At 42.9% G+C, this 15,096-nt stretch overlaps 1 protein-coding gene across 3 annotated transcripts in view; it reads right to left on the bottom strand.

Annotated features, from left to right (window-relative positions):
* DPF1 (double PHD fingers 1) overlaps positions 1–15,096 on the bottom strand; it is a 226,873-nt gene that overhangs the window by 58,054 nt on the left and 153,723 nt on the right. For 2 of the 3 annotated variants that reach the window (XM_077482773.1, XM_077482764.1), the window contains exons 8-9: positions 12,592–12,642; positions 213–332 (exon numbers count right to left, since the gene is read on the bottom strand). In XM_077482773.1, the coding sequence (XP_077338899.1) occupies positions 213–332; positions 12,592–12,642 (171 nt within the window). The remainder of the gene's footprint in view (positions 1–212; positions 333–12,591; positions 12,643–15,096) is intronic. The other variant, XM_077482782.1, reaches the window with a different exon arrangement.

A 15,096-nucleotide genomic window follows, 5' to 3' on the forward strand; every position in this document is an offset into this window, starting at 1 on the left:
AATTATAATTTGACTTGTGTAGCAATTGTATACATTATATTATTATCTTTATTTGTTTGCTATTTTTTTCCCCCATTGAAAGTGGAGTTACTCTTTAAGGCTGCTCGGCTGTTTTTCTGTATCATGTTAGGAGGCACATATTCAGCTAAGGGTTATGCAAGCAGAAATCCTATTTTAAAAAAGATTTTGACAGGAGTGATGTCAGATTTTACCAGAACGTCCACAGTCTGCACAGGAAATGAGGTCTTCTGGACAACCCGTCTTCTTGGCTCCTCCTAGACAAAAATCGCAATAGCCATTGGCAATGACTGAGCCGTCAGGGGCCTTTTTAACTGAAACGTAGGGAAAAAAAATAATAATTATTGAACCACAGTGGTAGTTTTGAAAAGCATTGTAATGCAGATGAGGTTGGCTGATAAGGGAGGTTCTGATCTTGTTTTGGCTGGAGTTGGGCTTGGATGAAACATTCACCTAGAGACATACACTATATTGTCAAAAGTATTGGGACACCTGCCTTTACACACACACATGAACTTTAATGGCATCCCAGTCTTAGTCCGTAGGGTTCAATATTGACTTGGCCCACCCTTTGCAGCTGGGGGTGTATACAACCCCACACCATAATCCCCCCACAACCAAATTATTTCTACCAGTGCACAAAGCAAGGTCCATAAAGACATGGATGAGCGAGTTTGGGGTGGAGGAACTTGACTGGCTTGTTCCGATAGAACACCTTTGGGGTGAATTAGAGCAAAGACTGTCCAACATCAGTGCCTGACCTTCTGGAAGAATGGTGAAACATTCCCATAGACACACAAAGGGTTGGCCAACTCAATATAACTCAGCTATAACAGCTTCAACTCTTCTGGGGAGGCTGTCCACAAGGTTTAGGAGTGTTTCTATGGGAATTTTTGACCATTCTTCCAGAAGCGCATTTGTGAGGTCAGGCGCTGATGTTGAGAAGGCCTGTCTTTGCTCTAATTCATCCCAAAGATGTTCTATTCGGTTGAGGTCAGGACTCCGTGCATGCCAGTCAAGTTCCTCCACCCCAAACTCGTTCATCCATGTCTTTATGGACCTTGCTTTGCTGGTACAAATCATTTGGTGGAGGGGGATTATGGTGTGAGGTTGTATACACCCCCAGCTGCAAAGGGTGGGCCAACTCAATATTGAACCCTACGGACTAAGACTGGGATGCCATTAAAGTTCATGTAAAGGCAGGCGTCCTAATACCTTTGACAATATAGTATATACAGTATATGCTGACTCCCTTGTGAACATGCTAGCAGCATGGCTGTCTCTGACAATAATACTTTCTGAGTCACAGATCTGAAACACGCATGCAGCAACTCATGTCAGACTACATTCAGAACAGCTCATGTCTATACTTACTTATGTCAGTGACTCAGAAAGTATTGAAGCCAAAGGGTCGGCCTGAAGGCTAAGCAACTGGCATGTGCCCTGTTGGTCAACAATGGTCGCCTTCATATTTCTTTCAATACAGGTTTCTCTTAGGCCTCTTTCACATTGTTGGCCAGGGGCAGTAAAAACAAGTGGTCCGTCTGCAATTTTACTGCCCCACAACCACCAACCTACAAGTAGACATGGCAGCCAGAGAGGATTGTATACATGCCATGGCTGTGATGATTTGTTTTGCAAATTTAACTTGGCATACCGAGTTTGATAGGTGGCACTGCCTGTCAAATTTGCCTACAGCATGGGGACTCACTGCTTTCATGGGTCAAATGCTTGGCTCATGGTTGCAGAGCGATTTTGCAATAAAAAAATTCCTGTTCAGCTGAAAAAGGAAAACCAAGACAAAAAAGGCATACTACAGGCACTCAGGAGGTGACAGGATCACCTCCTGAATGCTTGGAAGCTGTTGCTGTGCCCCCCACTAAAAGCAATACAGTACAGAACGCTTTCCAGAGGGCAGTAGAAACTTCCACCAGCTTGAAAGTGAAAGCTGAACTTCAGGAAAACAGCTAAATACACAGATATACATATATACATATACATATAGATATACATATATGGGACCAGTTTTAACTGCCAAAAGGTTTGAAATTCTGTCCATCAGGTCCTGAGATTTACACAGCTCTGCCTCACAGTACAGTCCTGTCTGGTACAGAAGAGGATCAGAACTTTCTCTGCAGCAGTTTCACCTTCACCTAAAAGTCTCCTTCCCACCCAATGACTGGACAGTGAAAGGAGAAGCAGCTCATCTTTATCACTCTGCTCTCTCCTATCTGCTACTCCTTGCATTGCAACACTCCTGACTGTCTCTGTGTGCTGCTTCTCCCTCTCTGTCTCTGAGCTCTGCTGTACAGGTACACAAAGAGGCCAGGTCAAATTCACAGCATGCATTAACAAAATAAATAAATAAATTTGATGATATATTCATGGTTGGAGCTGCATTAACTTGTACCTGGAGTTAAAGAGGAACTTTAATTGCTTTACTGAAAAAATAAAATAAAAAGCCAGCAGCTACAAATACTGTAGCTGCTGACTTTTAAGAAATAAAAACTTAACAGCCAGTGGAGTCTAGCGCAGCCCTCCTCGGCATCCATTCTTTACTAGACTTCGACTTTCTGGCACCACCAACTTGGATACATCTCCACTGCGCATGCGTGAGGCACAGTAGCTGGTTCTGTAGCCTCCAGGGCCAAGCTGACCGGATTTTTGCCTAGGCAAGAATAGCGGAAGTGGAAACAGGTACCTGTCACAAAAAGGTACCCGCTATCAAAAAATAAAATGTCAGGCAAGGGGGAAGGGGGAGGATGAGTGGTTTTATTTGTAGGTGAATTTCAGCTTTAAGGTACAGTGGCTGATCTTGGCCAATCAGAAATAACCTTGCATTCTGTTACTTTGTTGGGTGATGCATACCTCTTGCCTTTGATTGTACTGTTGTACAGTTATCTTTATCATGCACTGTAAAAGTATAGAGGGATCATAAATTAGAGAAGGACCATAACGCTTTATGTACAGAAAAAGGGATGTATTGATGTACGGTGATTGATCTTGGCCAATCGTAAATAACCTTGTCCCTGCTTTTACATTCTGCTCTTCTGTTGGATGATGCATACCTCTTGCCTTTGATGTTACCATTACCATGTACTTTAAAATCTCACTGTTCTATTTATTCATCATCCTGCTAAGCCTCAGCTGCGGGAGTTTCTTGCTGTATAGATTTGTCTGTTGTTTGCATTCGCGTGGCTTCTCTCCAAGATCTGTTATTTTGGCCTTGGCTGCATTTACTGAGCTTGGCTACCTGTGACCGATGTGGTCACTAGATGAGCTTGTCTTCAAGACCCACGCTCACCACAGACGTCTCACCGGGATCCTGATCCCGTCTGATTAATTTACTGCATTGTTTGAAATTTGTCAGTTTTACCCATAGTGGAAAATCTGACGTTTTGATACCTTTTATATAAAGGACAGCTAACGCAAGACATATACATTATATTGTCAAAAGTATTGGGACACCTGCCTTTACATGCACATGAACTTTAATGGCATCCCAGTCTTATGCCGCGTACACACAATCGTAATTCCGGCCAGAAAAAGACCGATGAGAGTTTTGCATCAGAAAATGCATCCGTGTGTATGCTCCATCGGAATTTAGCTGCCTGAATTTCCGCCAGCAAAAAATTTATAGCATGTTCTCAATTTTCCAGATGGAAATTCCGATCGTGTGTATGCAATTCTGACGCGCAAAAACTCACGCATGCTCAGATTAAACTAGGAGATAGAAGCTACTAGGTATTGAATTTCCTTTTTCTAGTCCCGTCGTATGTGTTGTACCTCACCGCGCTCTTGACGGTTGGAATTTGGTGTGACCATGTTTATGCAAGACAGCTTTAGCAAAATCCCATCGGAATTCCGTCGGGAAAACCATCAGAGCTTTTTCCAACCAAAATTCCGATCGTGTGTACATGGCATTAGTCTGTAGGGTTCAATATTGTGTTGGTCCACCCGTTTCTGCTATAACAGCTTCAACTCTTCTGGGAAGGCTGTCCACAAGGTTTAGGAGTGTGTCTATGGGGATGGTTGACCATTCTTCCAGAAGCACATTTGTGAGGTCAGACACTGATGTCCGCTCAAAGGTTTTTTTATCGGTTTGAGATCAGGCCAGTCAAGTTCCTCCACCCCAAACTTGCTCATCCATGTTTATAGACCTTGCTTTGTGCACTGGTACAAATCATTTGGTGGAGGGGGTTATGGATGAGGGGTTGTTTTTCAGGGCTTGGCCCCTTAGTTCCAGTGAAGGGAACACCTAAGGCATCAGCATACCAAGACATTTTGAACAATTTCATGCTCCCAACTTTGTGGGAACGGTTTGGGGATCCCCTTTTCCTATTCTAACATGACTATACACCAGGGCACAAAGCAAGGTCCATAAAGACATGGATGAGCGAGTTTGAGGTGGAGGAATTTGACTGGCCTGCACAGAGTCCTGACCTCAACCCGATAGAACACCTTTGGTATGGATTAGAGCAGAGACTGCAAACCAGGCCTTCTTGTCCAACATCAATGCCTGACCTCACAAATTTGCTTCGGGAAGAATGGTCAAACATTCCCATAGACACACTCCTAAACCTTGTGGATCGCTTTCCCAGAAGAGTTGAAGCTGTTATAGCTACAAAGGGTGGGCCAACTCAATATTGAAACTTACGGACTAAGACTGGGATGCCATTAAAGTTCATATGCATGGAAAAGCAGGTGGCCCAATACTTTTGACAATATAGTTTATATATTTTGGGCTGCCGCTGCTAAACTTCTTCTGAGGATGCTACTTTCCTGGCTGTCAAAAATGTCAATACTTTGAGCCACTAACCTGGAACAGGCATTCAGCCAGTAAAGTCAGAACTCTAAGGCTGGGTTCACACTATCTTCGCATGTGGCTCACAGCAGGAGTCCGGTGCTTCCCCGTTCACAGTTTCAGGTCTGATTTCAGCCCGAATTGTGGGCTGAATTTGCACCTGAAATGGACCAAAAGACACACAGGACCCCTGTGCAAATTCACACCGGAGCTGCAGCGGAAATATGTGAACCGGCCAAAATCTCCTGCTATTGCGAATTGGATGCGCAGAATCCACATCCAATTCACAATAGTGTGAACCCAGCCTTAAGTAGTGTACAGTATAGAAGACACAGCACAGTACACAGAGTGAAGTAGTGTACGGTGTAGAAGACACAGCACAGTGTACAGAGTGTAGTAGTGTATGGTAGAGGAGACACAGCACAGTGTACAGAGTGAAGTAGTGTATGGTATAGAAGACACAACACATTGTACAGAGTGTAGTAGTGTACTGTATAGAAGACACAGCACAGTGTACAGAGTGTAGTAGTGTACGGTATAGAAGACACAGCACAGTGTACAGAGTGTAGTAGTGTACGGTATAGAAGACACAGCACAGTGTACAGAGTGTAGTAGTGTACGGTATAGAAGACACAGCACAGTGTACAGAGTGTAGTAGTGTACGGTATAGAAGACACAGCACAGTGTACAGAGTGTAGTAGTGTACGGTATAGAAGACACAACACATTGTACAGAGTGTAGTAGTGTACGGTATAAGACACAGCACAGTGTACAGAGTGTAGTAGTGTACGGTATAGAAGACACAGCACAGTGTACAGAGTGAAGTAGTGTATGGTATAGAAGACACAACACATTGTACAGAGTGTAGTAGTGTACGGTATAAGACACAGCACAGAGTACAGAGTGAAGTAGTGTAAGCTATAGAAGACACAGCACAGTGTACAGAGTGTAGTAGTGTACGGTATAGAAGACACAGCACAGTGTACAGAGTGTAGTAGTGTACGGTATAGAAGACATAACAAAAGTGAGTACATCCCTCATATTTTTGTAAATATTTTATTCTATCTTTTCATGTGACAACACTGAAGAAATTACACTTTGCTACAATGTAAAGTAGTGAGTGTACAGCTTGTATATCAGTGTAAATTTGCTGTGCCCTCAAAATAACTCAACACACAGCCATTAATGTCTAAATGCTTGTCGGAGCATGAGAAATTTGCTCCGTCATCAGACCTGATGAAGGAGTGAATTGCTCTTGCTCTGAAACGCGTTACCTCCCCCTTGATGTCATCTCTGGCCTATACATTCCAGCGTGGTTTCGGCAGTCGATCGGCTATTTTGCCTCCTTGTTTCTCCCTCTCCTGTCACAGCTGCGGACCAGCTCTCCCTCCCTCTAGAGGCAAAGGACTTTATGGGATGCCTATTATGCTGACTGAGATGCTCATTTGATCTACTATATTGTAAGTGATATTAACTGCTTTCTATGAATAAATACTCCATAATACTGCACTTAAAAAGACCTTCTGTTTTTTTTACTTTAGTTTCCTCCAGATTTGCTTCCTCTACCTGCTGCAAGTGCTCCACCAGTCTTTCCTCCTCCCCTTATCCTTGATGTTGAAGTTGATGCCGATGTGACAATAATCTAGTACAGTTCACTGGAGGGCATTTCCTGGCAGAAGCACCGTATTCCTCTTTCTTTTGCATCTAAAGTGTATTCTGCTGTATTGCATATCAGATTCCAGTGTATGACTAGAGATGGATCAGTAATGCGTAGCAATGAAGAAGAATATACTGAAAATATATGGGATCACATGGTAGCGGACGCAGGTCCCACCATGATGGAAGATACAACGGGGTACCCACCTCTTATATTCTGTATATAACAGAGTAACACCAAAGACCCCAATGGTTGATATACAAGCTGGCTCGCATCAAAAATGTAATCCACAAAGGTAAACCACCACGGCCCTTTGAAGGCAGACCAAGCCTTCCAGACAGAAAATATTGGATCATCAATGCCAGCTCCTTAATCTCCCCCCCCCCCTTTTTTATGATTGTTGTATTTGAATGTATATCCAATAAAATACGGTAATTTTTTTACATACACCACCTCATGCCGTGCCTACAAAGTCCATGTTTTGAGATAGCTTCTCCCTGTTTTTTGCTACAATTTGGATGTTGGCAAGGTGAGGGTCCTCCTTCCCATATGCAGAAGTGAGCCTGAGTTTGCATTTTCTAGCTTTAGTAAATAATCACCATTGTCTGCAAGAAATGGCCAACTCTAGGGTGGGTATTGGGGAGCACCCAGTACAAACGTTCATGAAACTCAAAGGTCAAATTGAGATTTTTGGTGAAAAAAAAGGTATTAGATAAAGCCAACACATTTTCAGGAAATGCCTCTCCCTTCCTCAGGGCTGAAACCATTGATATGATTGGACTTGCAATGAGCTATAATTAGGAGATCTGTGGTGGGGCTTGATCCAAACTGTCAAACCTGGTCACATTGTCAGCATTAAAGAAGAGGGAGGCATTTGCCCTGAAACTCATTGGTTTTAACTAATACCTTTATTCAATAAAAATCTCGATTTGACCCCTGAGTGTCATGAACTTTTGCACTGGGCGCTCCTCAATATCCATTCCAGAATTTGTCATCTATTGAGCATTCTCCTTGAGATGTGAACAGTGTCCATCAACATTACACCTTCATTGCATATGAGTCCTTTTGAAGCCTTTGCTTCTATTAATCCAGTGTGATCACACCTACACATCAGTTGCAGCATGACCAAGGAATACTTATGACTGCTTCTCTTGCAATCAGTATACTCATGTATTGTTCATTGTAACTGAACGGTCCTGAGTTGATAGCTCATTTGTACCCCAGTACACATTAGTTTGATAAGCTATTACAAGTTCAATGACTGTCCACATCCTAGCATGGGGCACTTGAATCACTTGAAGGTGTAGATCAACAGCCATAAGTACTGTCACACAGATGTCATTCTATAGACTGATCAGTCCTTCCTTCGCTCAGGCCCTGATAATTACTTGGTTGTGCTGCATGGCAAAGACATTTGCAGGTACTAGGATATTTTATCTATTATTTTCCAAGGTGGTCCTATAAACACATATTTTGCTGAGACAATAGGTCTGCCTAATTGATATACAGTTGCTACAGTTCCCCTTTAGACACCTACAAAGGTCCATGTATTCAAATGAAAGGTCAATCATTTAATATTTTCTTGGTGAAACCGATCCAGAGAAGCCAGGGCTGTGCCAATCAGTGAGCCCCCTCTATTCTGTCCCTACACATATCAATTTTGAACAGGTATTTTTTTATTTGATTCAATTTGCTCGTCATATCTGGGAACATTTTTCTTCAATGGTGCCACACACGTGTTGTTTCATTTCTGATTCAGTAATACAAAATATGATACATTTCCCCCAAAAGATTTCCATGTAGGGTAAAACAAATTTTCATGAGGTCGAAACAAATATATTCTGTAAAGGTGGTCATTTCCTTGTTTTGACATATAATGTTCTTATTCCCCCAACTGCAAGGATTAAATGCTCATTTAGTCTGAGTGCAGGGAACAGATAAATTCTAACATCACTGTTGGTTCTGACAGGTTTCTTCAATCCATGCAACCTGTCCTCCTCAGCACTCCCTACTAAGCAGCTTTGGGCTGTGGTTACATGCTCAACTCTTTGCGTACAATGTAAGTTTAATAGCTGCATTGTACATGATGATGCAGAGAGGCTTCCAACAGCACGGAGGTGGAGGACTGGGATAAAATAAGTAAATGCACTTTACCCCTGATCTTAGCCCTTGTACACACGATCGGAGGATCCGTCGGAATGTGTCCTATCGGACCGTGTTGTTGGATAATCCGACTGTGTGTGGTATGCATCGGACTGATTCCGTCGGAATATCCGTCGGATCCAATTTTCCAACTTGTTGGAAATATTTTCCGACCAACTGGTTCGATCGGACATACTCCGATCATGTGTAGAGAATTTTGATCGGACCAAGTGCCACGCATGCTCAGATCAAATTCCTACATCAAAGCTATTGGCTACTAGCCTGAATGTCCCATCGTTCCCATCGTAACGAAATTACGTCATCACGTTCTGAAAGATCGGATTTTTCGACAACTTAGTCCGACCGTGTGTATGCAACAGTTTGGGACAAGATCCGACGGATAAAATACGACGGATTTGGTTGTCTAAATCTCTGACCGTGTGTACAGGGGCTAAGTGAGCATTTAACCTTTACAGTACATGGGGGGGGGGGGGGGGGTGCACAACTGCAAAGATAAAGTTTGTCTCATTACAAGAGAATAAACATATTTTCGCAAAGAACATATCTCATTGTCTTTTGTAGTACAAAAATAACAAAGCAATCACGCAGTTTTGTTTGTTCAGAGCTGGGTTTGAGTCAGAACCTGGAAGTCAGCTGTCATTCCTGGATCAATGAGCTCCAGGTGGGGGATAGACATCATTGACTTAATATGGCCACATTGCCATATTACGCCAATGTCATTGACCTAGCATGGTCACGTGGCCATATCAATTCAATGATGTCACAAGCATCCCCACTCCTTTGTAATGTTAGCTACAGATCCCAGCAATGACAGCTAACCTCCGGATTAGGACTGAACCCAAGCTCATCGCTAGTTATTACCGGGTAGAAATAACTTGTGGTGGAAATTACTGAGCAAACTTGTTGATGGAAGGTAAAAATACTAATATCTGTTTTTGTATCATGGATATCGCTGTCTTTCTTAGCAGAACTACCGAGGTGAAGATCAACATTTTGTTATGATCCATTTGAGGAGATGACAGGTCATTATTTGTTAGGGGAGAAACTGAGGTGGGGATTCCCATGACATCATTGCCCTAGTATTTATACGTTCCATCGCCAACTTTGCTCAGTATTTTCCACCACAATTTATATCTACCTGGTAATAACTAGCAATGGGCTTGGGTTCATTGTGAACCCAAGTTCGCCCAAACCCAGAAGTTAGCTGTCATTGATGGGCTAATGAGTTACAGGCAGGAGATTCCTGGTCCTGTAGCTCCCATTAGAAAGCGGTGTGGATGCTTGTGACATCATTTACTCAATATGGACACATGACCATGCTAGGTCAATGTCTTTGATCTAGTATGATCATATGGCCATATTAGGTCAATGATTTCTTGAACATTACCACTCTATTGTAATGTCACCTTTGGTTTGAGGAACATTAGCTATGGGACCATGAATCTCCTGTCTGCAGCTCATTAGGCCAGCAATGACAGCTAAATTCTGGGTTTGGACGAACTTGGGTTCAGTCTATTCCCAAGCCCATCACACATTATTAACCAGTAGATATAAATTGTGGTGGAAAATACTGAATACATTTTTTGATGGAAGGTATGCTAATATATGTTTTTGCAGGATGATATCGCTGTCTCTCCTTGTAGAACTACCGAGTTAAAGATCAAAATTCTCATGACTCATTTGAGGAGATGACAGGTCACCATATAGTAGGGAAGAAATTGTGTTGGGAATTCTCAAGATATCCCTGCCCATCTACCTGGTAATAACTAGCGATGAGCTTGGGTTTGGGCCTGGGTTCAGTCCGAACCCAAGTTCATCAAAACCCGAAAGTTAGCTGTCATTGCTGTGCTAATGAGCTGCAAGGAGGAGATTCCCGGTCCCGTAGCTAACATTACAAAGGGGTGTGGATGCTTGTGACATCATTGACTCAATATGGCCACGTGACCATGCTACAGCCGTGGCCAAAAGTTTTGAGAATTACACAAATATAAATTTTCACAAAGTCCGCTACCTCAGTCTTTATGATGGCAATTTGCATATACTCCAGAATTTTATAAAGAGTGATCAGATGAATTGCAATTAACTGCAAAGTCCCTCTTTGCCATGAAAATGAACTTAATCCCATAAAAAAAAACATTTCCACTGCATTGGTGAAGAAGGCTTCAGGGCTCCCAAGAAAGTCCAGCAAGTGCCAGGAACGTCTCCTACAGTTGATTCAGCTGCAGGATCGGGGCACCACCAGTGCAGAGCTTGCTCAGGAATGGCAGCAGTCAGGTGTGAGTGCATCTGCACGCACAGTGAGGAGAAGAGTTTTGGAGGATAGCCTGGTGTCAAGAAGGGCAGCAAAGAAGACACTTCTCTCCAGGAAAAATGTCAGGGACAGACTGATATTCCGCAAAAGGTACAGGAATTGGGCTGCTGAGGACTGGGGTAAAGTAGTTTTCTCTGATGAATCCCTTTCCCGATTGTTTGGGTCATCCAGAGAAAACCTTGTCTCGAGAAGAAAAGTTGAGCGCTACCATCAGTCCTGTATCATGTAAAGCATCCTAAGACCATTCATGTGTGGTGTTGCTTCTCAGCCAAGGGAGTGGGCTCACTCACAATTTTGCCTAGGAACACAGCCATGGATAAAGAATGGTACAAAAACATCCTCCGAGAGCAGGTTCTCCCAACTATCTAAGAGCAATTCGGTAAGGAACAATACCTTTTCCGGCACGATGGAGCACCTTGTCATAAGGCAAAAGTGATAACCAAGTGGCTTGGGGAACAAAACATCAAAATTTTGGGTCCATGACCAGAAAACTCACCAGACTTTAATCCCATTCAGAACTTGTGGTCAAGCCTCAAGAGGCAAGTGAACAAAAAAACCAGATGAAAAATGAAATGCTTGTAAATATACTTCAGTATACCATAGTAACGTCTGACAAAAAAGATCTAAAAACACTGAAGCAGCAGACTTTGTGAAAATTAATATTTGTGTCATTCTCAAAACTTTTGGCCAAGACTGTAGGTCAATGTCATTGACCTAGTATGACCATATGGCCATATTAGCTTAATGATGTCACTAACATCACTGACCTAACTCTTTTGTCAGCTGCAGGGTGGGGAATCTCCTGTCTGACCAGATTGAGTCAATGACTTTATGAGCATCCCCACCCCTTTGTAATTTTAGCTACGTGACCATGAATCTCCTGCCTGCAGCTCATTAGTCCAGCAATGACAGCTAACTTCTGGTTTCAGATGAACTTGGGTTTGGACTAAACCCAAGCCCATTAAAGTTATTAACAGGTAGATATAAATTGTGATGGAAAATACTCAAAAAAGTTGTTGATGGAAGGTATAAATTCGAATATATGTTTTTACAGGATGGATATCGCTGTCTCTCCTAGTAGAACTACCAAGGTGAAGATCAAAATTCTCATGGCTCATTTGAGGAGATGACAGGCCACTATATGATAGAGGAGAAAAAGAGGTGGGCAATCTCATAATATCACTGCCCATCTACCTGATAATAACTAGTGATGAGCTTGGGTTTGGACTTGCGTTCAGTCTGAACACAAGTTTGTCCTAACCCAGAAGTTAGCTGTAGGTTTTTGCAGGATGGATATTGCTGTCTCTCCTAGCAGAACTACTGAAGTGAAGAACAACATTTCCGTATGACCCAATTGAAGAGATGACAGGTGGCTATACGTTAGGGGAGGGATGGAGGGAGGGGATGTAGATGTGGTGGTGGAGTGGGGGATCATCTAGAGTTTACTGGGTAGAAAAGGTTTTAGAATTAATAGGTATGGATATAGAGAGTAAGGTCCAAAAGAGGGGGGGTGGACATTTCCTTTAAACAATCCACTTAAATGATATAGAATCCATCAGACCCACGCACTACACAGTAGTCGGGATGTTTTGTTTTTTCTTAGATTTTGGGTACTGTGTATGCCTGTGTCCTCCTCACCTGTATGTCGAGGCTGCATCTCAGGCACCCAGTTCAGCTCTCTGTAGAAGTCTAGAGGGGGAAGAAAGACATCAGAATTGCAGTAGTTACACAGCGGGGTACCAAGGGGTTAAGTGGGAGGTGTGATTATTTTAGGGAAGCTGAAAGGGAGGGGTGGTGGTGGTGGGGGGGGGGGGGGATTGTCATCACCCAAACTGATAACCTACCCCTGTCACTCCTCTGTTTCCATAGCAACTGTCTGCATCCGAGGGGCCGCCAAAACATGCAGCATGGATTTAATATATCTCTGCCTGATTTATTGTTTCAATTAGAGAAACAGACGTAGAAATGGGGGATGGTAGGCAATATGCTTATACACAGAGCAGAGACGCCTACCCAATGCACAGAGTTCTACTGAGAACTAGGCTTCTAATGCCGAGTCTTCTGTACAGGTCGGAACTGGCAACACATCCTGTTCTGTAGAAGATTCAACTGTCCTCCTAATATATATTATTATATCCACAGTGCAACCACTAAGATAATACCTTGGGCCATCCCAAAAAAGTTCCTGTAGTTAGGATTGCATTCATCTCACAAATCCAAAGTGTTCCTAAAACTCCAATAATGATCATTATTTTACAAAAACCTATATGGCCTCATATTTCCCCCTTTTAGTCTAAATCTCATAGAGAACTGAAATGCTGCCTTCATTCTCAGTATCCTGTATAGAACTCAACTGCTTCTTACTACTTTCTATCCCAACTGTCCTGAAGCCGTGATTTGTGTGTAAGGCTGCATAAATACTGGCGATTCGGGACAGTGCGAATTATAGCAGCAGGAATCAGAGATTCCTGCCGTGGCTCTCAGCAGCACAAAGTGCATCCAGCAGCAATCACCGCAGGTAATCACTGGCTGTGCAGACAGCCACGAATAGCTGTGGCTGCCGGCGATCTGTCATTATAATGAACAGGGCCGGTGGCCTCACCTAGTCGATAAGAGCTACAGAAATATTCCTGCTGCTACTATTCGCATTGGCCATAATCGCTGGTGTAAAGGTAGCCTTAGGCTTCGTTCATACATACGGCCAGAAAGGGGGGTATAGTAAAACCGGGTCATTGAGCCACGGTTTTAACACCTCTGGCCGCCCACCTGAACACTAACATATAGCCTCTCATGACTGTACACATGCTGCAATTCTGTGCTTTGTGGCAAAACCAAAACAGCATGCTGCTTTTGGCAGGTGGTGCAGCCGCCGAACACTAAATGTGCTTCTATGTGGGCTGCAATACACACTATTTCGGCACGGTAGTAGGACAAACATAGGGTTAAACTAGGCATCAAGGAGGAGACATATGGCTTTGCTACCATCTGTCAAACACTTCTAAACAGTGATCCAAGCGAAGATCGCTTGTAAAACGAGCCCTAATACTCAATATTCTATAGAGATTTCTACTCATTCACTTTATCCAAAACAAAAAAAGGCTATAGATACACTCTAAGTGCACATAAAAAAAAATACCCACTGATCCTGCCAGAAACCAATACGTTCCTGTGCACTCTGCATTGTTATCTCAAGTATTCTGATCCCCCTATACTGCTCAACCCTGTGAACAACCCCCCCCCCATGTTAGATATATGAGGATAGGGGGGAGATGTTCTGTAGTGCTAAACATTTCTGACCCTAGAGTGTCAATGCTACTTTATAGATACAGTACAGTGAGTAAGTGTTGCCTCTTGATCCTGCCAGAAGCCAATACTGTCCTGTGCACTCTGCGTTGTTATCTCATGTATTCTGACCATCCTACCCTGTTCAACCCAGTGCACACCCCAACCCCACCAACCCACCCATGTTAGGGACAAGAGGATAGGAGGGAGGCGCTCTGTAGTCCTGAAGCACTTTTGGCCATCAGGTTACTGTAAGTTACTGTAAGTAAGCATTGCCACCTTAAGAGAGGGAATATGTTATTAGCAGGCTTAGCAGGTGAAATGAAAGCAATCGAAGGCTGAAAAAAAGATAATGAATGCAGCCACCACATCTAAGGACTGGTAAACTATACTATATTACATATACAGTTAGGTCCATATATATTTGGACACAGCCACAATTTTAGATTTTAGATTTACCAAAACATATTCAAGCAATAGCTATATAATGGGTATGTGATGAAAGTGCACACTCACAGGTTTAATTAGAGGGTATGTACATTCAAATCGGAGGAAGGGTCTAGGAATTACAGCTCTTAAGATTAGTCATCTCCCCTTTTTCAAGGGACCAAAAGTAGTTGGGCAATTGAATCAAAAGCTGTTACGTGGCCAGGTGTGGGCTACTCCTTCATTATTTCTTCATCAATTAAGCAGGTAAAAGGTCCGGAGTTGATTCTAAGTGTGGTATTTGCATTTGGAATCTATTGCTGTGAACCTACATCATGCATTCAAAGGAGCTGTCCATGCAATTGAAACAGGACATTGTAAGGCTTTAAAAACTAAACAAATCCATCAGAGAAATACAGAGAGTACGCCACAAGG

This window comes from Lithobates pipiens, unplaced genomic scaffold (genome assembly GCF_037356315.1).
Source record: "Lithobates pipiens isolate NorthernLeopardFrog02 unplaced genomic scaffold, aLitPip1_a1.2 Scaffold_1, whole genome shotgun sequence".
NCBI lineage: Eukaryota > Metazoa > Chordata > Amphibia > Anura > Ranidae > Lithobates > Lithobates pipiens.